The sequence below is a fragment of the Ceratotherium simum genome, chromosome 32 (assembly GCF_057802395.1).
Source record: "Ceratotherium simum simum isolate JZ-2026a chromosome 32, ASM5780239v1, whole genome shotgun sequence".
Lineage (NCBI taxonomy): Eukaryota > Metazoa > Chordata > Mammalia > Perissodactyla > Rhinocerotidae > Ceratotherium > Ceratotherium simum.
The window spans coordinates 26,137,670-26,163,540 of NC_141931.1; the positions used below are offsets into that span (position 1 = coordinate 26,137,670).

General features: G+C 42.7%; 1 protein-coding gene across 3 annotated transcripts in view; it reads left to right on the forward strand.

Moving 5' to 3' along the window:
• Positions 1-25,871, forward strand: part of SFMBT2 (Scm like with four mbt domains 2) — a 247,485-nt gene that overhangs the window by 14,448 nt on the left and 207,166 nt on the right. For 2 of the 3 annotated variants that reach the window (XM_087420850.1, XM_014783683.2), the window contains exons 2-4: positions 10,086-10,237; positions 18,986-19,080; positions 21,365-21,605. In XM_087420850.1, the coding sequence (XP_087276976.1) occupies positions 10,138-10,237; positions 18,986-19,080; positions 21,365-21,605 (436 nt within the window). In that variant the 5' untranslated portion in view covers positions 10,086-10,137. The remainder of the gene's footprint in view (positions 1-10,085; positions 10,238-18,985; positions 19,081-21,364; positions 21,606-25,871) is intronic. The other variant, XM_087420851.1, reaches the window with a different exon arrangement.

The following is a 25,871-nucleotide window of genomic DNA, read 5'->3' on the forward strand; positions in this document are numbered from 1 at the left end:
AATCTGAAGTTGGAGCTGGACACATCTTTGTTGCTTTGGATTTAAGAGGGAGATCTTCTTTCTTAGAGTCTACACTTGCAAAGAAGAAACTGTGTCTTTTGGGATGCTCGCTTCTAAACCAGTGACAATAGGCAGGAGACCCCCTGCCCTTATGTATTGGAACATGGGAGAATCCTTTTCTGTTTAATTTGACTAACCTAAGAGCAAAGACTTAAAGACACTCACACTGGGGTTTCCTCTTGGAATGACCCAGCAGGTCTCCAGACAGTGATTCCCAAGATCGAGAGTCTCCACCCATGTGCTCAGAGACGCCAGTCTGCCTTTCAACTTCCCCACTCTTTTTTTTTTTCCCAAAAAACCCCATAGAACTTAAGAAACCAGCAATGGGTTGTGACTTTTCTTTTTTTTTTTTAATAATTTTATTTATTTATTTTTTTCCCCCAAAGCCCCAGTAGATAGTTGTACGTCATAGCTGCACATCCTTCTAGTTGCTGTATGTGGGACGCGGCCTCAGCATGGCCAGAGAAGTGGTGCGTTGGTGCGTGCCCGGGTTCCGAACCCCGGCCTCCAGCATCAGAGCGCACGCACTTAACCGCTAAGCCACGGGGCCGGCCCTCAACTTCCCCACTCTTAAATATGAAAAACCACAAAGTATTACCAGACTTCTGAAGAAGGCAGCTAATCTAAAAAGTAGAGAGCAAAACTAACGAAGAGAAAGAAATAACTACTCTTTTGAAGGAAAGAAGAAAAATGTTAAAAAAAAAAAAAGGTCATTAATAGCCTCAGGGATAGAACAGAAGATTTTGCATCCATGTAACAAGAACAGGATAGGGTACAAAAGGGAATATTCTAAGAATTAAAAAGACCTTTTTGAAATTAAATTGTAAAACTCTATAGAGGAGCTAGAAGAGAAAGTTGAGGAAACCCTAGGTGGTAGGTTGAAAAAGTAAAGTGATAGCCAATAAACAGGAAAGTTAAGGAGATTAAGGAGATCCAAAATTTGAATGACTATTAGAATGAAAGAACAGAGAAAACGGAGATGAGGAAATAAGCAGTAATTCAAGAAAATATCCTAAAACTGAAGAACGGTTTTCCATCTTGAAAGAATTTCAATCTTCAACCTCAGGGCCCCCAAACCACAGTAGATTGCTATTTGGCACATCATTGTGAAATTTCAGAACATCAAAGGATCCTGTAATTAGGATGGTATCAGACTTCCCAACCGTGGAAGCTAGATGACAATGGAGGGAAACTCAAATTTCTGAGAGAGGATGTTTTTCCAACTTAGAATTTTTTTACCCACCTAAACTATTGGTTAAAATGTGAGAATAGATTGAAGACATTTTCAACCATGCAAGGCCTCACACATTTCCACCTAAATCTTTTCTTAGGAACCTATTGGAGAATGTGCTCCATCAAACGGAGGAGGGAAACCAGGAGTGAGGAGGACCTGGGATGCAGAAAAGAGGAGATCTTATAAGAGAGGTGAAGGGAGATCTCAGGCTGACATCTGCATGAGGCATAGAAGGCAGTTCCTCTAGATTAGAGCAGAATGGAAGGCCCTTGTAGAAATGACTTCAGGATGAAACTAACACAATACCTACATATCTCAATTTCTCGAGAGGAGGTTTAGACAGTTAATGGAAAAATTGGATTTGAACGAGTGATAAGTTTGTAGGAAACCAAGGGTGTGGAGAAAACAAGACCATTATTAACTCCAGGGAAAAGTTGTGTCAGGAGAAAAGTTGTCATTGCGTACTGTGTGGTCCTGCTGTGCTGTCTCTACATAGCCAGAATAATGGGATCCTGTCTGTTAGGAGGATGGGGGTGTGGGCAAGAGAGTCAGAGGTAGAGGTGGAGGCTTGGCTACCTGATAAAGACCAAAACTGAAAAATTAAGTAAGATGTTATTCCAGAGAGGGAGCTGAATGCCAAAACAGCTAAAAGGGTTGAAAGTGATTGCCCCAGGGAGAAAGAAATGAGAAGGGCAGGAGATGGCTGTTTTTGGGGACACACACACACAAACCTTATAGAGTATCTGGCTTTTGAAATTATATACAAACATAACTAATATAAAAAATCATCAATATGTCAATAAAGCTGGGAAAAAAACCATCTGCCAGAAATGAGGGGCCTAATGAGAAGAGTTCGTGAAGTTGATGTAATCGGTTCTTCTCTTGATATTTGAGAAATTTGAAGCCTAGAAAAAATAATTGGTCCAGATACCTAGACCTGTTAAGAGAATGGCTCCGCCATGAAGGATCCATCTGATAAATTCCTGATATTGTAACTCTTACTGAACTTTTTTGGAGAACAAGCTGGTCTGACTTTTGGTGGCTGGTTTAGCAAAGCTTAAGTTTGTAAAGCAATGGGATTGAGACAATTGGCATTCTATAAGGAAAACTATTTATGATGCAGAACTATTTAATGCACACTACGTGATGCAAAACTGTTTCTAGAAAAAACAACCTTCCTGTCCCCACATTTTAATGACTTTGCAGAAATATTACGTTTTCTGGTATGCCTAGGATAGATATCAACCCAGACAAAAGTCTCCGTTGCGTAAAGCAGTGGTTCTCAGACTGTAGCCCTTGGACCAGCAGCATCGCATCCCCTGGGAACTTTAGTTAGAGATGCAGATAATGAACCATTTTCCCAGATCTCCTGAATCAGGAACTCGGGGTTGGGGCCCAGGAGTCTGCGTTTTGACAAGCCCCCCAACTGGTTCTCCTCTACCTTACATTTTGAGAACCACTGAAATAGCTGATGTGGTTGTATGTGAGGCTGACCCCTTACTTCTGTAGGGGGTTGGCTCAGCCAGGACTCCTCACAGCACAGAGTTCTCTTTCCTTTCCCTACGGAGGTTTAAGCACCTCAGTCAGCATTAATGTGAACTGTGACTTTTTTTGGGAAACAAACCAATTCTGCATTATTGATAGTCTTTGGATAAAAACTTAGAGCACCTCCTGAGTTCAGCAGTAACAATCTAAGCCTCATAATGACAAGCTCATTAAAAAGGAGCACAGTCCTCTTAGGGTGTGTTTGTTGGGATTTGGGATTGGCTGTGTATCAGGGACCCTAAGTTAGAGTGGTGTAAACAAGAGAGAAGCTTATTTCTCTCCGGAGCTGACAGCAGAACCAAGCTTCGGTATCCGTGGGGCCTTCATCTGCGTGATCCTGGGTGGCTCTGGGGGAGAATGGCAAGGGCATGCCCCTTCCACTAAAGGCTGTGACCTTCGCAAACTTCCCTCTGGCCAGAACGGAGTGGCATGACCACCTCCGACTACAGGGGAAGCCAAGCAGTGTTTATTCTGGTTAACCAGTTACTGCGCGATGTGGACAAAGAAGATGGATATTGAGGGTGGAGGAGGGACGGTTAACAGTCTCCGATGCACAGTAATCTCTACCTCTGTGCACTTTCAGATCAGTTCTGCTCCCAGTGGAGTGCCTTGTGATGATCAGGTCATAAGAGCCTGGGTTCCCAAGCCAGGCAAAATCATTGCCAGCCCTTTATAAACCTACCTTAAATGACCCCACGTTTAATGATGGCTGAACTGAGAGAGATGTGAATGGTAGTCATAGTTCCAATTTCGCTGACTTTTCTCATAATTAAAGGAAAGTTTGGTGCACGTAGCCTTGTATGTGTGAGAATTTAACATATGATAAAGACAGGATGTAAAAAGCCAGGGGAGTACTGATGGATTATTAACTGGGGGGAGAGGCTGGGGTAATCAGCTCAGAGCTGCACCTCAGCAAATATTTGAGCATAAATTCCCCATATGTTAAAAAGTTAAATGTAAAACTTGAAACCCCAGAGAAGTTAGACTTCTGGTATCTTAGGGTGGGGGAGGACATTTTAGGAATACAGTTTTTAGAGGAGATAAAATGAATCTATAGATTTGATTAAATTAAAAAAGAAAAGCTAACATCCTGTATGTGTATCGGAAGGAACGACTAAAGGGCCAGTTGGGGAAAAGATTTGCAATAGTTTTGCGAGATAAAATATGTAGAGCTCTTAACAATCCGTGCAAAATACCCACAGAGTTAAAATGTGGGAAAGATGTGAACAGAGAGATCACAGGAGGATTGTAAATTACTGTGGCTGGATACTGATATTTTTTGAATATCAAATTGAAAAAGGTGAGAGGAAGCCCTCTTTACGGCCGAGGAAGAGATTGCATTTAGACATATTCTGTCACCTACTGCTGGTCACAGTGTGAGGACAGAAGTCTGCACAGCATTTTAGCAATTTGTCTCCTGAGGCTAAGACATGTTCCTACACTTGGCCCCGAACTCTTAACTTCTAGGATTCTCCAGGAAGGAAACATCAGAGATATAATGGGATTTCTGGCTGAGGATGGTCGCCACTTCACTGTTTATAATGGTGAAAAATTAAAAAACAACTTAATGGGGCCGGCCCCGTGGCTTAGCGGTTAAGTGCGCGCGCTCCACTACTGGCACCCGGTTCGGATCCCGGGCGCGCACCGACACACCGCTTCTCTGGCCATGCTGAGGCCGCGTCCCACATACAGCAACTAGAAGGACATACAACTGTCTACTGGGGCTTTGGGGGGAAAAAAAAAAAAAAGGAGGAGGATTGGCAATAGATGTTAGCTCAGAGCCGGTCTTCCTCAGCAAAAAGAGGAGGATTAGCGTGGATGTTAGCTCAGGGCCGATCTTCCTCACAAAAACAAAAAACAAACAAAAGAAAACAACTTAATGGTCGGCAGTAGGGGAGTGGTAAATAGATAATCTTATTCATATTATAATTAAAAATTATATAACCATTTCAAGTCATGTTTCCAAAGAATTTTCATGACTTGGGGAAATTTCTTTCTATGTAATGTTAAATGAAAAATGAGTTAGAATTTTAGGGGCCAGGCCCTGTGGCCAAGTTATTAAAGTTCTGCACGTTCCAATTTGGCGGCCGGCGGGGTTCATGGGTTTGGATCCTGGGCGCAGACTTACACACACTTACACTACAGGGAGTGTATATATCTTTTATGGGCAGGAAAAAAGTAAACATCATCGAAAAAGTGAAAGTGTGCCAGATCATTCGCCAAAATAAATAAATTTTGCAGCCGCCTGGGTAGACACAGCCTCGTCACTTGTACTTAGGGAATAATGTGAAGTTTTCCTCTGCTGCTCATTCATGTGCGTTTCTTTTAGGTATTTATATTGTTACCCTTGAGTTCTTTTTAAAATGATTGATTTGGTGCATTTAAATCGATGTCTTATTTTCCACGCCCAGATTACCTTTTTATAGTGTCTGGTTAGAGGCAAATGGATAGAATCGAATCACTCAGGAGTCATAAAAACTTTAACCTTTTTCCCCTTTAATGAGTGTCATATAAAGCCATTGATACTTGACTGATTTATGAATAACGTTCATGGACATTTTTTTTCTTTTACAGAAAAATTTTGTGCCTGATACATTTTTGAGGTGGAATGATTATAAGTTTATAGATAAATGAAAATCTTAGTATGACGCACATCACTTGGTTTCTAAGGTTGCTTTTCTTTTGGAATCGTGTTGATACAAAAACGCAGCACATTCGATAAAAACCTGCTACATTAGGAAGTTTGCTGTGAAAGGTTTATGGAATATTATGGGGAAACAATTGCTATGAAATACTTGTGGAATATTATGGGGAAACTGTTAAGTCTCCTTTTGGAGTTTCTTAGGTTTTAAAATTCCTATGTTCTCTTTTAACTAGCTTGCTGTTATTAAATTAAAAGTTTTAAGAGAGCCAGGAATTGATGGTTATTTAGGATGTGCTCCAAACTCAAATATAGTAAACTCTGGCTTACCTATGCAGTATTCTAGTTGTGCTGTCTGATATGGCAGCTGCTAGCCATATATGCTTTTAAATTAAAATTAATTAAAATTAAAGTTGAGATCCTCAGTCACACTAGCTACATTTCAAGGGCTCAGTAGTCCCATGTGGCTAGTGGTTACCCTATTGGACCTTGAAGGTATAGAAAGTTCTATTGGACCTTGATAGTCTAGAGATAATTCAAAATAGATAATAAGCCCCCAACAATTTCTTTTTAGTTTTAGAATAATATCTAATGAGTGTTCTCACCCACCCATTTCCTTCCTCACAAGGCTTTGCTTAGTTTATTGCTAAAATAGTTATCTTCTTTGAATACTCCCCAAATGATAGGAGGCAGGATAGAGTTGATAGAAAAGGACGCTTATTGTATTAAATTTGGTTCAGATAAATGGGTAATCTGAATGCAGAAAATACACAATTAATACTAAAAAAGCCCTGGTAGATTCACAGAATTTTAGATTTGAAAAGGACCATTGATTGCATCCAATCAAGCCTTCTTATTTAACTGATGAGAAGTTTGAGGAACAGAGAGGTTAAGTAATTTGCGTTAAGTCACACAGCCAGGCGGTGGCCTTGTTACCGCTTACTCTCCCAAGTTCACTGGTCTTGTCATTGGGCTGAGACAACTTTTGTAAGAAGTTCCAGTGCTATAAATCTGTTGTTCATCATCTGTGGAGACAAGAGGAGCCAATTATAGTAGGATTAACTTTACACAAGGTCACAGAGTGTATTGTAAAAAACAGGAAGTTACCCTTTAAAAACCCAGTCTTCTGAGCCCTCTTTTAATGTCTTTGAAAAAAATGCTGCTTTCATTAATAGACACTTTTACTTTTGGTCTTGAAATAGTATATATTTTAAGAATCAAAAGGAAATATGCTTCCTTTTAAAAATATCCTTTTTTGGGGTTAGGGTGCTATAGTTAGGAAAAGGATTTGCTTTTTAAAATCCTGTTTTTATTTTGCAAAGCTTATGGGTCAACTGTTGCCAGTAAGATTTGCCCCCCCAAAACTCTGTTGAAAGTAACTTTCTGTGAAATGGTTTGTCATTCTCATATTTAATACATTTTCTCCCAGAATTTATTTCCATCGTGCTGCACAGGTCCCATTAGTTGCTGAGAGCTAGCTGTGGAAAGAGAAGTAATTTATTCTAGGAACCTGACTCCCTGCTGTGAAAAGATTGCATTTTGTTAATACTGGGAGATTCTCATGTTGTTTCCAGAGTGTTCTGTGGATTATACCTTTCAAATGCCTCCTGAACTTGTTACCTTCCTTTCTCCTCTTCGTCTTGGTTCAGACCTCCAGCTGTTTGCTCTTGGTTGTAGTCTGTCTGTTTCCATTCAGTCTTCCCCCTGTCTGTCCCTCTGTCTGGCGTATGGCTACTGGAGTGATTTTTGTAGAACAAATCTGATCATTTCACTTCCCAGAATGAAATCCTGCAGTGTCTGCTTCTACCTGCAGAGCGAGATGCAGATTCAAGTCCTTATTTTGGCAAACCGTTCTCTTCTCATGGCAGTGGGGTTCAGCCGGCTTCTCCATTTGCACCCTTGAGTCTACGTTCAGATACGCTTTCTCAGCCTTTCCTGACCCTCATCTGAATCATCCTCACCCCTCCCCTCACTCACCCGTATCTTCTTTCTTATAGCACTTTCTCCAAGTAACGTACTATATAATTTACTAATTGCTTTGATTTCTTGATGTTTTCCCCCGTTAGGATGTGATCTCTATCAGGGCAGTCTGGTATTTTGTTTGCTCCGGTGTCTCACCTCCCATCTTTCTCCTTCGGTTGTATGCCCTTCTCCCCTCCAAGTTCTCAATAATTTTCCCAGGTGGGTCACCCGGTGGAGGGCTGCGAGGAAGCCAGAGTTTTCCAGTGTGCCGCCATCTTCCTTCTCCTTTGCCCAGGCCTCCTTGCTGCCCCTGGAGTCGGCTGGTGTTGGATCCTGCCTAAGTGACAGAGTGATCCTTAAACTCACAACCACAGCCCCTGTCATTGTGGGTGGGGTGTGTGTTTCACCCTCTGAGCTATCCAGTGCTCATGAGGATGAGCCGACACGCAGGGGAGCCTGTTGATTGTTGGGTGTTTGGTTGGATGGCCTCAGGTGCTCATCAACAGGTGGTTTCTCTGCAGATTGCATCAGCGATTGCTGTTATTTACCAGTGGCAATAGAGATAAACTGCTGAATACTGCTCTGCCTGTGAAATCCAGCTTCTCCCTCTGCTGTGTGCAGCCCATATGGGGAGGAAATCTCTAGAATTGTGAAGGAGTGCTCTTAGGAGAATGCAGTTCTGCCCATCAGCATGTGGGTTATTTTAGCAAACTGATGTCTGTTGGGTGAAATTAGCCAGCCTCAACATTAAAATGCCAGTCTGCCAGCGTCCTCCATTTTAAATAATTTTAGAATCCGTCTATCTGTTAAATGAGTTCCTTTATTTGGGGGTGTTTCCAACGAAGCTTTCAGAACTCAGCTCGTCAAACGATTGGCTAGTGGTGTGGATAACTTCATATTTTTTCATTATTTAAAAAACCCCAGTTTCTATTTAGGTTTAAGTCATTCCTGTATACACCCTACTTTCTTACATTGTCTGTTTTGGGATGTACTAGAGGGCTGAGATGGAGACTCTTTTATCCGTTTTCTCTGTTTACCCCGCATAGTGCTACAATGAGCACGTGGAAATGGGTCTTTCGTCCTGGTATTTACCTATCGTTTATGTGATTTTTAAACAAACCAGAGAAACTATTTTGTACCCAGTACTCTGCCTTTTAACCCTGGCTCTCACATTTTCCGGAATAGCGCTGATTTAAATTATTTGTATCGTTGATCTTAGCTTCTACTCCTCAGACCGTGTGCCCTCATTATTGCTTCAGAAAATATGAGAAGCCCCTGTGCGCAGAGAGTGTTCGATGAATAAAAGATCATCTCCTAGTTGTTTGCAATTGCCCTATATATTTGATTGTCATTTTATTTGCTTATTCGTGCACGGATCTTTGTAGTAAGATGCCTAGATTGCTGTTTAATGAACCAGTCTAGATCTTTTTATAGTTTCTGTTCTAGAATAGTTATTTTCTCTCTCTGTATTCTGATTGAGAAGTAGCTTTGCATCCTCCCCACGGTGTCTGGGATAGCATTGTATATGGGCAGCTGGATAAGTACGTGCTGAATTAAATTCCAGTGCTGCGTAGCCGGTGCGTTTCCAGTCTCCAGTAAGGAATATTACTCCTTACAGCAGAAATATTCAAACTTCTTCTTGCTGTTGCACAAATGATTAACACATTCTTTCATGAACCTCTAATTTTGACAAAAATCTCAAAATGTTTTCCAGAAAAGTAAACTGAACAGCACCCAACAGGATGTGTGTGTTTCTGTGTGTGTTTTAAGAAGGGCACGGCATTCTTAAAAGATAGTTTTCCAGTATGTGAGTGTCAGAATGTCCCATTTATAGGTGTAGATGCACCATCCTTTCTTTTCTTCATCTATCCTTGCTCCTTTGCTGATTTCAAGTTTTATCTACATGTGAAAGAAAACCAGACACTGACTGAATGAGAAATTTAAAGACCCCACGTGGCTGTGTCTGACCACCAGAGCTGTGCATGGCTGACCCTCAGTAAGGACCACACCTGGGCCTTTCATGGGCTGTTATGTAAACGAACCAGATTGTAGGGTTCTGTGAGAACCGGCTGTAATTTTACCTGTTTTTCCACCAGTCATGTGAGAACACAGGTGTGGAATAGCCGTGCTATTATAGGAAAAATCAGAGGGGACAAAAAGCACGTTATGTGCAAATGTTGATACTTTAACCGGGTTTGGTAACAAATTGCTTGGGACACACCAGACGTCTTCCCTGCGTGTGGGGATGCTGAGGCCGGGGAGGGCTGGCTGCTTCACAGCATTGAGTGAGAGAGGAGGAAACCCGCGGCAGAGTGTCTTGTCATCGATACCAAAGTAGATTGGGGGTTAAAACGTAGATTCTATTTGGTGAAAAGTGTGTCCGTCTTAGTGGTGATAATTACCTTTAGCAAATTGATGGTTTTGCTATGCTGTGACCTTCGTTGTTGGCCTTGTGTAGACATGTACCGTTTAGTCTTTATTGCTGAAATTTTCCGTTATCAACACTACATCGCGTCCTGCGTGTGATAATGAAATGGTAGGAACTCCGATAGGATGCTGATATTTTTGGAGAGTTTCAAAACAAATGAATATAATTAAAGTGCTCTGATCTTTTTTTTTTCTTTCTTTCTTGGTTACCCTTAGGTAATTCTTCCTGCAGGATGAATTAAGAGAAGAGGATCCTTACTCTTTAGGAATGGAGAGCAGTCTGTCAGTTTCCAGGATGCAAGACCCTTCATCTTCACCCTTGGAAAAACATCAGAGCTCAGCTAATGGAAATGGAGATCTTGATTCAGGTAGGATTTTGTTTTTTGAATCCGTTTGTCGTTTTGATTTATTGGTCAATATCTTTCTGAAAATGTTCAGGAAATAGTGGGGCAACAATTTCTAGATCTCACATACTGCCTGTTCCTAGGATTTGTTGTCATATGTATAAGCATATAGCAGCTTGAAAGTTATGCAAAATTTGGTTTGAAATTAGTATTACCTATATATCAAAATTAATACTACCTATTACTTATGTATGTAAATATAGTGTGGGCTAGGTTATAATGGGGTGACAAATCACTTCGAAATCTCAATGGCTTAGCACAGTAATTGTTTATAAATCATTCACACTGTTTCGGACAGCCTCTGAATACTGTGACTCTGAATTCACCCAGTCATTCCACACCCTCTCACAGTGCACCACTTGATGTAGTGCCGCAGGGTTTGTCATTACAGGCATAAGCAGAGCTGGAGTGTCTTGAATCAGCAATTAAATGCTCTAGCTCAGAAGAGACAGGTGTCACTTCTGCTCGGAACCTCTTGAACCAGTCACGTGTTTCTGACAGTGCGAGGAGGCCAGGAAATAGAAGTCTCTCTCATGTGCCCAGGAAGAGAGGAGAGCAGGATCTGCCCAGGCATTAGATGCTGCTGCCTGAGACCCTCTCCAAAACCTCCACCACGTCTTTCAGAAAAGGGCATCATGTGAAAAACTCAGGTCATGTGAATTTGTGGCAAGGTATTTCTCCGTTTAAGAAATCTAAAACCGAACCAAACCAAACCAGTCTTTGATAGAATTTTATGTTTAACCAGTGAATTTATAAATGCGTCTTTTTCTGAATACTTACAGAATAGAATTTATTTTAAAAAGAAAAAAATTTTTTAAAAGGATTGCACTATTTACATAACAGCTAATTAAATAAGGACAATTTAGGTCTCAGAATCAGAGACACTCGGCTGTGGTGAATTCATGTAAAAAAAAGTTGATCATTAATTTGGTGGGAGATTTGACCATTGTCTAAAAGTTATGAGATTTTTCTTCACATTTTGATGAGACCCAGAATTACAGATGGCTTGATGTCATTGAATTTGTTCGGTTAAGTTTCTCAAATTATATCTGTATCTGGAATTATCTAATCTGGAAAAAATCTGGAAAACCCTGAAATACTTGCCTAAATATGTTGAAAGGTGTTAGTATCTGTTTCAAAATCAGCCCAGTTCTCCTCTTTCATTGTAGAAGCGGGAAAACTTATCTTAAAAGGAGAGCTGAACCCTTGTCTCCCAGTAGGAATATGGAAATTCTTTTTCTGAGAGAGCGTAGTCTCATAGGCTGAAGGTTCACCCTAATTATTCTACTTTTATTTATGTATAAATACGTCTTAAAAAGTCTTTCTGATGTTTGCCGAGTGGGGTTATTTTTCCACTTTAGGAATCCCTGAGCTTTCTCCGTGTTTCTGTTGTACACACGTCTGACGTGTGTTACTGCATCATTTCCAGTGGTGTGTTTTCAAAATGGTTTAAGAGCCAACTGTGTTGACTTATCGTTTTCGCGCAACTGCAGTATATCTCTCTAGCTGAGGTAGATTCTGAAACTCATTAATAATCATACGGTGTCAGGAGAATTATTTGCAGTGACTTTCCTGGTGGCTAATTCAATGAATGGGAAGTGTGAGCACCACTTCTTTTTTTTTTTTTTTTTTTGGTGAGGAAGATTGGCCCTCAGCTAACATCCATTGCCAATCTTCCTCTATTTTGTATGTGGGATGCCGCCACAGCGTGGTTTGATGAGCGGTATGTTTGTCCGTGCTGGGATCCGAACCTGCAAACCCTGGGCCGCTGAAGCAGGGTGCACGAACTTAACGTCTATGCCACTGCGCTGGCCCTGAAGCATCACATTTCTTATATGGTTGGCTGGTGTATGCTTTGCAGAAAACCCATCATTTCTTGGTTCGTTCCTTGCTGTTGTGTGATGCAAGGCCTGAATCATCCAAGATAGTAAGATCTTTAATAGAAATAGTTCTAAATATCTCTAAAATTATCTTAACATTTTTCAGATCTTGGCCATGACCTTTTTTTCCCCCCCTATATGGCTAATGGGTCCTTTCTCCCGGAATTTCCATATGTCCTTGTGTGCTCAGGAGACTTGGAGATGGTGCCACAAAGATGGACACTCCTAAAGAGGAAACACATTTACAGCAGGATCTAAAACTTCGTAGAGAGCGAAAGCAGACTTCTAGAAACTCAAATCTGGTTTTGAATATTCAGACTGTTAATAACATACTCAAGTATGAGTCTTCATGTAGTTTATTTATTTTCCCAAGTAGTTCCCTTTTAACTTGTTAACGCATAAATTGTCTTCCGTTCGGGCATCAGTTGTGGGGATATTTGGTTCGGGGACCAACTGTGACATTCGTCGGGCCGGGTGGTGTGTTGGTGCTGAGGGTCTTTTCCCTGGAAGCATTTCAGAGGAGGTTGACATATCGGATGGACAAGAGAAGGCAGATTCAGTGTTCTTCAGCTGGTTTTTAATTGACTTGCAAACGAGGGACGGTAGGTACGGGATCCTGCCTTCACTCTACGTGGCAGACACTCTCTTAGGTGCTTTACGTGTGTTGAGTCCTTTAATCCTCCACAACCCAATGGAAGAACTGCTTTTATTGTCCCCATTTTACAGATGAGGAAACTGTTTGGATGACACAGCAGCATCAGGTGGCTCTTGTGTTCTAGTGGGGATTTCATCCCAGGCGTCTTGAGGCTCTGGGGCTGGAGCTCTGAAACCCTGGGCTGTCCTGCCCTTCAGTGCAGGGAGAAGGCGCCCTGGATACACAAATGCGTGTGCACACACACACACATACACACACACCCTACACACCCCACACCCACACACTTTATGGACACAGGCACAGCCTAGATTCTTTCTTGCCCTCTCCTCCACTGATCTCCTGTCCCCTGTCCCCATGTGTTATGTGACACGTGACTGCGTCTCCCTGATAAGTGACTGCGTTTAAGTGCCTGCAGCTCTTCTCTGCCAGTTACGGGGCCAAAGGATGAAAGTCCAACCTGGTTGCTCCGGGTTGATCTTGTGTCATTCTGTCCCCCAATCCCCACTCTAGGCTGCCGTGATTCCATGCAGAGATGGTCCATCCCTCTGAAATGACAATTTCAGCTTAAAACAATGGACTCTAGTCTCATTCACAGCTTTTTAAGTTTCCCTTTTTGCCTCTTTTCCAAAGGAAAGCTCAACTAATAGTTGGAGTCAGTGACACCGGAGTCCCGTAAATGAAATAGGACAATATAAAATTCCTCCTCCTCCCAGGAGCACTGAGGATGCCCCCGGGATAAGCTCGCCTAGATGCACTGAAGGCTCCTCAGAGGACAGGATAGACAGCGCTGTCACGGGGCGCACAAAGAAGGAAGTGGGCCAAAATTTCATTTCTGGAACTCTAGCTTCTTCAATTGCTGTGATAGAAGCAAGCAAAACAATATGCTGACATAGTGATAAATAGATTCCTTGACATTATTTTTCCACGCCGGCTAAATGTAATTTCCTGATGAAGACTGTAGACAAAGTGGTGTTGTACATTCAGATTGGGCAAGCCTCTGAGTGAAAAGGATTATTCTGGAAACATAGGCTTTTTTTTTTTTTTTTTTTGGCATTAGGACATATTAACCAGAATCCTACAGGCTCTCCTATTCTGGAAGGAAAGGGGTCAGCATTCTTATTAGGAAAATTCAGCTCTCTTACTCTTTGTGTTGGAAACCGGTTCCGTGTGACACCATGAAACTCCCTTTTTTTTAAAAAAACTGTCTTTTGAAGAGTTGTTGCTTCCCCTAGCTAGGAGATTGGGTGATTTTTATGTGTTTTCTTTTTTCTGGAAAGTCTGGCCGTCTGAGCAGTTGAGACAGCCACGAGGACCTCCGTGTTCACACCACTGTCCCTTCACTGGGTGTAGTCCTGCAGCCCTGAACTCCGGTCTAGGATTGCAATGGCCAGTCCTTCGGAGTTTCATTCATACTGTGTGTCTGTGGAACTATTTTCCAAACCTTGTGACAGTATGAACTGACTGTCAGAGTTAAAATTACTAAGATTTAGTGTCTTCTTCTTTTCTCTTGCCACATTTAAAAAAAATACCTAGCACACCAGAAGGTGCTCTGTAAGATTTCATGCCTTCTGAACTTGCCGATGCTCCATTCCTTTACTGGACAGTGGTTACCGACTTTAATATGTAGCCTTGCAGGGCCGGCCTGGTGGCGTAGCGGTTAAGTTCGCACGCTCCACTTCAGCAGCCCAGGGTTCGCTGGTTTGGATTCTGGGCGTGAACCTACTCACCGCTCATCAAGCCATGCTGAGGCAGCGTCCCACATAGAAGAGCTACAGTTCTACAACTATGATGCACAGCTATGTACTGGGGCTTTGGGGAGAAAAAGAGAAAGATTGGCAACAGATGTTAGTGCAGGGCCAATCTTCCTCAAAAAAAAAAATTATTGAAAAAAATGCAGAGTCAGCCTTATTTCAGCTTGTAAAATTGTGCAACCCAAGATTTGCTTACTTAAAAAGAGGCCTGTGAGCTGTTTGTTAAATTCCATTTTTCACTGTAAAGTTGCTTCCACGTGCACTTTTAGTAAGGTGTTCTTTTTCTATTTATTACAAAATATTCCGGTCACATAAATAGCTTTCTGTTTTCCAAAACTGGATAGCTGGTAATGAACATGCCTGTTTTCTTTTAAAATGTGAAATTTTCTTTGTAGCCTTTCATGATCTGTTTTCATTACATCATGGGGAAATTGCCTGGGCCTGGTTCATTTGCAGAGGAGGGAGATTGTCAGAGTTTCCTTGATAAAATGTTTATGGGTTTAAGAGGTTTATGAATCAGCTGTAAATATTTGCTCTGGGTTTATGAGACCTCCACTCATAAACATTGTGTGTGTTTATCTATTGCTCATTGAAATGTCTTTAGAGAATCAGCTGCTTGGGGCACATACCCCTGGAGGAAGTGTTAGAAGTCACAGATTGGAAAAGGGCTTATTGTGAGGACCCTAAATTTTGTATATGGTGTTATATATACAAGACAGCGTGTGTGTTAAAACAGCACACTTAAAGTTACCAGTGCTGGGCATAAAGGTTTTGACTTTTAAAATCCCATTCGAGAGGCCAGCCCTGTGGCCTAATGGTTAAGTTCAGTGCGCTTTGCATTGGTGGCCCTGGTTTGGTTCCCAGGCGCCAACCTACACCACTTGTCAGCAGCCATGCTGTGGCAGCAACCCACATACGAAATAGAGGAAGATTGGCACAACTGTTAGCTCAGGGTGAGTCTTCCTCAAGCAAAAAGAGGAAAAGATTGGCACAGATGTTAGCTCAGGGTGAATCTTCCTTAAGCAAAAAGAGGATGATTGGCACAGATGTTAGCTCAAGGTGAGTCTTCCTTAAGCAAAAAGAGGATGATTGGCACAGATGTTAGCTCAAGGTGAGTCTTCCTCAAGCAAAAAGAGGAAAATTGGCACAGATGTTAGCTCACAGCCGATCTTCCTCACAAAAAAAAAAAGAAAGAAAGTATTTTCTTTAGACAGCAGGGAGTAACAGAGCTTTCTTAAGCAGTGTTCTGACTCACAGGGGAGTCTCGATGGTACCTCTTCCTCTCTTGTTAATTGGCGTGAACACCCAAGGGAGCAAGAAAGCACCTACAGCCTATTATTTTGGGAGAAGAGACTGGAAACGTGGATGAATCAAAATTTGGTGGGCATAAAATTTTTGGTAAAATGCCTAGATTAAAATGGTATGAAGAATGAAGAGCTGCAAGGAGTGGTCTCAGCTTTGAAGCTGAGAAATGTAAGCCGTGGTCCTACCCTCCCCACTGATTTGAAGTGATAGAATCAATGAGTCTTTTCCAGGCATAGGGATGAGGTTCATCAAGGCCTACTAGTCTGAGGCACTGGCTGCAGCGGGCAGTTCCTAATGGCCCAGTCTCCCCTTGAATGTTTCTGATGTGAGGGAACTGATCACTCACTGGGAGAGCCCGTTCCATTTTTCGACAGCTGTAATTCTCAGGAAACGTTCGTCCAGGAGCTCTCCCAGGATCTTCTGCCTCTGTAGGCCCAGGACTGAGTTGCATGCCCACATCTTCTCCCCTGTTCTCTCCTTCATTACAAACAGGTCCCGGGGCTGTGCCCATTCTGTTCTCCTCCCCCTGCCCCATCTCCTGTCTCTTGTTACCTGATGGCTCTGGAATGCTCTAATGCTCACCAACACAAAGACAGATAAGTTGGCTCGGAGTCTGCCTTGGATTCTCCAGGTGGAGAAATGGGTGGTGAAGTAGAGTGGAGGTGTCTGGTGCATGACACAGGCAGAGGAATGACATGGAAAGATGCCTCGTAGGAGTTCCAGGTTCGAAATCAGACAGCCTGCGTTGGACTTCTGCCTCCCCGGCCGGACAGTTGTGTGACCCCGGTGACTCCTTAGCCTTTCTGGGCTCCCGTCATCTCTTCTGTGAAATGGGGAGATAGCATCCCTCCGTCAGGGTTCTTGGATGGATCAAACGAGGTGATGCATGTAAAGCAACTAGCAGGGAGCTGACACACCAATATGGTGTAGCTCTTATGACATTCCTGACAGTGGATGGTTGCTCTGTGGAGTGAGAGGAGCCTGACACGGGCTGGAGCAGGCAGGGCCTGCAGGAGGCGGGGTTGAGCTGTGGCTGGACAGGTAGGTTGTGAAGAAAGTGCGACGAGTTAGCTACCCAACAGATACCGCACCAGGCCACCTTGGCAGATAAATAATGCTGTCTTGGTGCCTCTGGCTAGTGGATCAGAAAACAGACTTGGTAATGGATGCCCAGTGCTATTTGGGGAAAAGAATTATGGGCAGAGCTGTTGGGGATGCCGTGAAGTATTTTCCAGAATATAACTGCTTTCTCTTTGGGTTTGCCTCACATCTTAGCAGCTCGAAGCCACCAGCCTGACATCCCTTGTTAGCTGGGGGCTGCAGGACCCGTGGACTTTTTTCAGGGATCACGTTTATGATTCAGAGGTATAAGTCCCTGGTGAAGCAGAATGTTGGGAGAGAGACAAGGAAAGGTTTTGTTTTCAGTTGACCATTTTTTTTTTTCCTGGAGATTTAATTGTAAATCACTTTATTGGAGTAAAATTTGAGGAGGGAGCTCTTAGCAACTTGGATTTAGAAGACAAAATTTAAGGTAACTGCCTTTCAACTTAGCATCTTCGAACTTTACAAAAATTATTCTCTTTATCAGTTTCTGAGACTGTATAGAGTATTATAAGAAAATAACTTTTCCTACTTAAAATTTGAAATCTCTCTGGGCCAGCCTGGCGGCGTAGTGGTTAAGTTTGGCGTGCTCCACTTTGGCGGCCTGGGGCTTTTGAGTTCGGATCCCGGATGGAGACCTACACCACTCATGCACGGCCATGCTGTGGCGACATCCCACATACAAAACAGAGGAAGATTGGCACAGATGTTAGCTCAGGGCCAATCTTAAGCAAAAAGAGGAGGATTGGCAACAGCTGTTAGCTCAGGGCCAATATTCCTCACACACACACAAAAACCTCTATTAGAAAAAATGTCAAGAACAAGGCTTTCCTTCTTAGACCCGCCCGTCGCTAATTCCCTGGGCCTGTCTGCCGGGGTATGCCGCTTCTACATTAATGACATGACTGAGAACAGTATTTACTTTTGGCCAATGAAATAGGCTCTTGCTGGTAGAAGATACACAGGTTGAACACCAACATCCATTGAGCATTATTGCAAGAAAAGAGAATCTAAACTCTTGAAGCTCTTACTTATCCACATGTGTGGACACAGCCTTACTGCTGTATTTTCTTTCCCTCTGATGGCCTTTCCAGTAGGTTGAAGTAGTGTTTACATCATATCAGTTCTTTCCATTTGAAGCTATGACGTGACATTTATGTTATCTGTATTCTAAAATGAGTTTATTTGGTGCTTTTCAACTCTACAAATTATATATTAATGTACAGTCTTAAATGTTTTGGGAATTACTTGATTTCCTTCAGGGCCAAAATGGTGATGGTTTTAAGAGCCATGAGGTACATTTGACTGTGTTTGTCCTTGTTCCTTGTATTTGGAGAAACACGTGTCCTGCTGGTTTCTACCGGTGTGGTTTGCTCTAAGGGCTCTGTCATGGCAGAAGGCAGGAGGCTGGGCACCAGGGGTCAGTCTGATGCTGGTGAGTTTCTCTCGCCAACTTGCCAGGTGGCCTCACACACCTGAGCAATCCTTCTGGGCCTCAATTTTTTTTCCTCTTGAAATGACATTGGAGTTGATGCTTTCTAAAGTCCCCTATGGCACTGACAGTCTATGATGTTATTTTATAATCTCCAGCTGTAAATCGCCAGTGGACAAAGGTGCTGGTGCTGTGTATCCATCATGGTGCTCACTCTGTGCCCAGTGGGTTCCTTTACTGTGTCCTCCAACCCCCCCAAAGACTGGAGTGTCTACAGTGGCTAATTCCAGATCAGTATACCCACATGCAGCAAATATGCAGTGTAACAAATCTCATTGCATTTACTTAAGAGCGCTTAATTTTACCTTTTGTCTGGGTAGTCCAAGCAGAATTTCTTCAGCGTTTTCTTCCCTTAGCTGTCTCTAAAATCAGCAAATTGAAGCTATGCAGAGAACTCAACAGTATCCTCCTAAACCATGGGTTCGTTTGCCTCTTGCATTAAGGGTTGTCTGGTCTTTGTTGAAGGCCAATCCCTTTCCATTCTTCGCTCTAGTATTGATATGCTTCTGTTTTTTTGCCTTTTGACAGAAGAAGGTTCAAGCTTGGAGGAAATCGGCTTTAACTGGGGAGAATATTTGGAAGAAACGGGTGCCAGTGCAGCTCCTCACACATCGTTCAAGCATGTATGTGACCTCCCTTCTCTTTCTGATCTGCATTTGGAGGGTGGGAGGGGAATCTGCAGGGGGATGCCAAGCAACCAGTCAGAAGAAAGGGGATGGAAAGAAAAGGAAATTCCAAGGTCTCTTAGAAATAAAGAGGGGGTGTGGAAGTCAGCTGAGTTTTCCCAGATGGCTGCAGGTACGATGGGCCGTGTGCTTGTAGCTTATGTCACCTAATACAGGGCTGGGCCCAGGGTGCACCGTGCTCAGTGGGTGAGAAGTGGGGTGCAGCTGAAACCTTGTTCTATACCCCAGAAAGCCAAATTAGACAGATACGGCCCTTGCTGTGTAGGGGTATGCAGGGAGACAGGTAAGTTTGATTCAAATAAATAAAAATCCAGCAAACTAGGCAAGTAGGTGTAATGTGTAATGTCTTCTTAGGATATATAATGGCTATATATTTTTATTTTGAAAGGACATCTAAAAGTTTTACAGCCATTTGTGGGCTGAGTCAAATCAGAAGAAATGACATAAATATTCAGAAAACATTTGGATCAAACCAAAAAATCATTGTCGTCAATGCTGTTTCTTTGAATGATGCAAACAGCATGCCTCGCAGAGGGCAAATCCCAGGAAAATTAAAAAATTGAGTTTTTACCAGATTTTTGCTTAGGTAGGAGATTTTGGTAATGTGTCATGAGCAAGGAAAAGACTTAAGTTTCCAGAACCCAAGATCTGAGACTTTACTCTTTCTTTCCTGGAAATGAAAGTTTAATTCTGAGAAATATTTTTTTCACTGGGCTACCCAGGAAAGAGATTCAGCCTGGGTATTGTGAGCAGATTGGGACACTTTCTTAACCTGTTCACCTTTTTGGCTCTTTTGCTGAGTTAGGAAGCCAGAACTTTGATTCTTTATTTTGATGCAAAATTTTTTTCTTTTCTTTTTTTTTGCTGGGAAAGATTCGCCCTGAGCTAACATCTGTTGCCAATCTTCCTCTTTTTCTTTTTTTTTGCCTCCCCAAAGCCCCAGTACATAGTTGTATATTCCAGTTGTAAGTCGTTCTAATTCTTCTATGTGAGCTGACACCCTATGGCTACGGACAGACGAGTGGTGTGGTTCCACGCCCGGGAAGTGAACCTGGGCTGCCAAAGTGGAGCACGCCAAACTTTACCCACTAGGGCATCAGGACTGGCCCAACATTTTATTCTTTTTGGAGGTCAAGTGCTCTTTCAAAAAGGATTTTAAGACCTTATTAAATTTGCGTGACCTTGTAAAGGTAGATTGCATTCCCAATTCTCTTCTTATACTGCCACTCGTAGTGTTATAATTACTGGTTTATTATGAATGTGATTGTGGCCATTTATTGAAACTAAAAGCTAAATATTAAAACAGCAAAACTAAAACTCACCTGTTCAGCGTGGATACGGCCCTGCAAAAGCCATTGGAATGTTTGCCTCTTATGATTCCGCATGACTTGGTCAGATTCCTTGAGGCAATTTAGGGAAGAGATATTCATTGACAACTTTTTCCTTCCTTTGGGTACCAAGAAGTTATCAGTGTCTCTCCCTGTGGAGTCACTCCTGTCTCTTTAATCCAGTCAGTTCTCCCACCTCCCGTTCAATCACAATATAGTGTCCTTCAGGATGCAGAGTTACCCCAGGCCGTTATGCCAGGTTTTAAGAAGAAGTAGCATGGACCCAAGAACAAGCCATTTATAATCCCATCATCTCTTTTCAGCAACTGCTGCTCACAGACATCAGGTGTGTTAGTTTTGGAATGTCCACCAGGCTGGAAAGCTTTCTTTTGGGGGGAGAGCTGGTAACCATTAATAGACTATAATCCTTAATTAATAAACAAGAAAATCCATTCTCTAAGGCTGTGCTGTTCACGAGGTAGCCACTAGCCTCATGGAGCTTTTGAGGACTTGAGAAGTGTGTCGTCCAAATGGAGATGTGCTGTAAGTGTAGAATACACACGGGATTCCCAAGGCTTCAGTGGAAAAGAAGAATGTAAAATATCTCATGAGTATTTTTTTTATATTGATTACATCTTGAAATGATGATATTTGGGATATATTGTTAAACAAAATACATTATTAAAATTAATTTCATCTGTTTTATCTCCCTTTTTTAATGTCGCTACTGGGAAGTTTAATGTCACATTGATGGCTCACATTATGTCTCTTAATGCTGTTCTAGGGCTCGGAAACACTGTTTTCGAATGCTGAGTTTTTGATAGTTCTCGTAATCTTCTGCAGGTACGTATCTGGTAATAATAACGATTTTCTCGTGTCTCTGGTTTCTTAAGGTTGAAATCAGCATTCAGAGCAACTTCCAGCCGGGGATGAAGTTGGAGGTGGCGAATAAGAACAACCCTGACACATACTGGGTGGCCACTGTCATTACCACCTGCGGGCAGCTGCTGCTCCTGCGCTACTGTGGCTATGGGGAGGACCGCCGGGCCGACTTCTGGTGTGACGTGGTGATCGCGGATCTGCACCCCGTGGGGTGGTGCACGCAGAACAACAAAGTCTTGATGCCCCCGGATGGTAAGCTCCCTGCATCCGCTCGGCAAGCTGGCCCACGGCTGGAAGCCTGTTGATTTGTCAGTGATCGTCATTCGTGATGCTCGTGGAGAAACCCTTGAGGGATTCCATAACTGATTTAGTAGGAAGGTCTGGCGCTGTAAAGGTTGCTTCTTGGGTTTCATTAGCTGGAGGGTGCTGGAGTGAGGGGGGAACTGGGTGCCTTTTCAGATGTCAGAGCCCAGCCTGAGAGGTGAGCCAACCGTGGTCTTCAAGAGATAGAAGCTTTGGAGCCTGCTCTCAGATGGGTTTTCGGAGGTAGGAAGGGAAGGCTGAAGGGCTGCTAGGGATGGAGGTCTTGTCTTCCCTTTGGTGATGGATTATGTTGCTTTTCTTTTGCGTCAGAGACTTGACATTTTGAACAGCACTATAGAGCATCTGAAACAGGCTTCTCTAATAAGTTTTAATCTATCTTGTGGTGGGGAGACTGTCAGGGTGTGAAGCATGTGGAAAACCAAGCAGATGAGGAGAAAGGACATTACGCTCTAGGGAATTGTCAAAGCTTGGCGTAGATAAGATCCGTTTAGTTGCTAGAAAACAGTTCTCTACTGGGGCAAGTTTACCCCTCCCTGGGAGATCTGGCAATGTCTGGGAGCATCTTTGGTTGTGAGATGGGGAGGAGGGAGGATGCTGCCAGCATCTAGTGGGAGGGGGCCAGAGATGCTACTAAACATCCTACGGTGCAGTGCAGAGGACAGCCCCCAAAGAGTTACTGGCCTCAAACTGCCGTGGTCCTGAGATTGAGAACTGCTGGCAAAGAATGGGCTGCATATTACAAATGCATTAAAGGAACTCATCTGATCCTGCAGGTGAGCAAAACCGCGTTACCAAATATTTCAATCTCAACACCCTATTCTCTATGTTTTATTATTTGATGATGTCATCAGTTATGCTTGAAGACTTTTGATGCTAATTCTCAGGCATGTGTAATGTCTTCTTGGTACCTGCCTACCTATTTTAATTTTGAATTGATGTTTCTGTTTTGAAGTGACTTGAATTCTGAGGTTCATCGTGTCCACTGTATTAGCAATTGCTTTCGCCTTTCGGAGTACTTGAGTTTTATCTTCTTTTTTAAGTTCCTATATATTGTTTTTTTTTTTTTTTTTTATTTTTTTTTTATTTTTTTGTTTATTGCAGTAACATTGGTTTATAACATTGTAAAAATTTCAGGTGTACATCATTGTACTTCTATTTCTGCATGGACTACATCATGTTCACCACCAAAATACTAATTACAACCCATCACCACACACATGTACCCAATTATCCCTTTCACCCTCCTCCCTCCCCCCTTCCCCTCTGGTAACCACCAATCCAATCTCTGTCCCTATGTGTTTGTTTATTGTTGTTATTATCTACTACTTAATGAAGGAAATCATACGGTATTTGACCTTCTCCCTCTGACTTATTTCACTTTGCATCATGCCCTCAATGTCCATCCATGTTGTCACAAATGGCTGGATTTCATCGTTTCTTATGGCTGAGTAGTATTCCATTGTGTATATATACCACAGCTTCTTTATCCATTCGTCCCTTGATGGGCACTTAGGTTGCTTCCAAGTCTTGGCTATCGTGCAACAAGACAGGAAACAACATGTGTTGGAGAGGTTGTGGAGAGAAGGGAACTCTCATACACTGCTGGTTGGAGTGCAAACTGGTCCAGCCACTATGGAAAACAGTATGGAGATTCCTCAAAAAATCAACGATAGAACTACCATATGATCCAGCTATTCCACTGTTGGGTATTTATCCAAAGAACTTGAAAACACCAATTTGCAAAGGTACATGCACCCCTGTGTTCATTGCAGCCTTATTCACGATAGCCAAGACTTGGAAGCAACCTATATTGTTTTTCTGATGGGTGGGAATGGGCTGTGGTTTTTACTGCTCTTTGTTATGCATCACTGAGAGCCTGCTAAAGAGGGGATCGTAATCAATGCATGGAGATTGAGTTGCGTCTACGTGACACGTGTAAGGGTTGAATCCATTGCCTTGGCCTTAGCTAACGACGTCATCCTTTACCTTTGAGTAAAGGATCGAAGGGGAGGAGGCCTTTCTCTCTCCCTCTCTCAGGAGGGAGAGAGAGAGGCCCTTCTCTCTTTCCTTCTTGCTTTGGGTCTTCGCACCTGTTCTCTCCTGTGCCTAGAACTCCTTCCCTCTCCTCTGCCTCCTCAGCTGTCAGCTTATCTGTCACTTCCCCAGGCCATCAAGGTCAAACCCTATCTTTGCTCACAAGGCCTTGTGTGTCCTTAGTGTTGATCACGTTTGCAACTGTGCCTTCCCCCTCTTGTTGTTTTTTTCTAAGTGAGATATAATTCACATTCCATAAAATTCATCCCTTCAAAGTGTACAGTTCAGTAATTTTTAGTATAGTCACAAAGTTGTGCAACCATTGTCACTGTCTAATTCCAGAGCATTTTCATCACCCCATAAAGAAAGCCTGTACCCATTAACATCAGCCTCCATTCTCCCCTGTCCCCAGGCCAGGGCAATCACTAATCTACTTTCCGTTTCTATAGACTTGCCTATTCTGGGCATTTCATATACATGGAATCGTATACAGTCATGTGTTGTTTAATGATGGGGATACATTCTGAGGAATTCGTCATTGTGTGAACATCATAGAGTGTACTTACACAAACCTAGATACTATACACCTAGGCTCTATGGTACTAATCTTATGGGACCACCATCCTATATAGTGTCCGTCATTGACCGAAATGTCATTATGTGGCACGTGACTGTAATATGTACCTTCTGTGTTGGCCTCTTTCACTTAGTGTAATGTGTTCAAGGCTCATCCGTGTTACAGCTTGTGTCAGGGCTCCATTCCTTTTTATGGCTGAGCAGTATTCCATTGTATGGATAGACCACATTTTGTTTATCCATTCGTCAATTGATGGGTATCTGGGTGCAACTGTGCTTTCGAATATTTGTTTCTTTGAATAGAGAACTTTTACCCCCTGAATGGAACATTAAGCTCATGGTGTAAGTTCACTCACCTGTGTACCCCGGTGCTAGCACATATTGCCTCTGCCTCATGAGTTCTCCATAAATATTCATTGAATAACGGAATGATCCAGTGAAGAATGTTAAAATGCTGCCTACATAGCAGTCTGTAGATACCCTTAAGGAAGGAGTCTTGGCTGTTATCTCGACAAGTAGTGCCTTAACTCTGTGTGCCCTTTCTCCTAGCATTTGAGTCAGTATTGGTTGTGTGTTTCTATCTGGAAAGGTGAGCCTTTATTTCTGACCTCTCTGTTGAGGGGTACTTTGTAGGAGAATGGTTGTTAATGGGTCAGGCTTTATTTTTAACTCCCTTTCTAGTTCTGCATAAGCAAATAGTGGGGTCAAGAAGATCCTGTAATGCTCATGTCACAGCATCCTCGACCCAGCCTAAATTGTGTCATAAGTGACACTTTCATTTTATATTTATCTTTTTATCCTCTTTACAAATTTTTAAGTGTACCATACATTATTGTTGATTCTGAGCACGATGCTGTCCATCAGATCTCTAGAACTTTTTCATCTGGTGTGACTGAAACTTGATACCCATTGAACAGAATCTCCCCATTTCCCCTCCACCCGGCCCCTGACAACTCCCATTCCGCTCTCTGCTTCTAGGAGTTTGACTGCTTTAAATCCCTCAGATGAGTGGAATCCTGCAGTATTTGTCCTTCTGTGCGTGGCTTATTTCACTTAGCATAGTGTCCTCAAGGTTCATCCATGTGGTAGCCTATGACAGGACTTCCTTCTTTTTTAAGGCTGAGTAGTATTCCATCTGGCTTTGAATTAAAACAGCCACTGAGGCGAGGGGATGTGATATAACATACGATTATTTAATTTCCCTATGATTTCTGATCTGTCATAAAATAAACCAGTCTTGATGGGCGAATTGTCCTGATGGCATTTTGGGAAAATATCAGTTCTAGTTGGAGAATTAGAGATCTTCCTGCTCGCCCAGCACTGCATATAGAAGCTATGCAGGTACCCACACGCACTCAGGAGGGTGCAGACAGATGTGCATTGATCCCAGGGGGCACGTACACACTTGGGGGCACCAAGGGAGGGGAAGACGGGGAGCAGAGGCAGCCCCGACTCCTAGCTGCTGCCTTGCCTTTTCAGTGTCCTTCTTTTTTGCATTCATGACTCACTCTTAAAGTCTGACATTTCAGTAGCTAAGTGCCCTTGGAAAGGATGTGAGATGGTTTCACTTTATAATAGATTCTC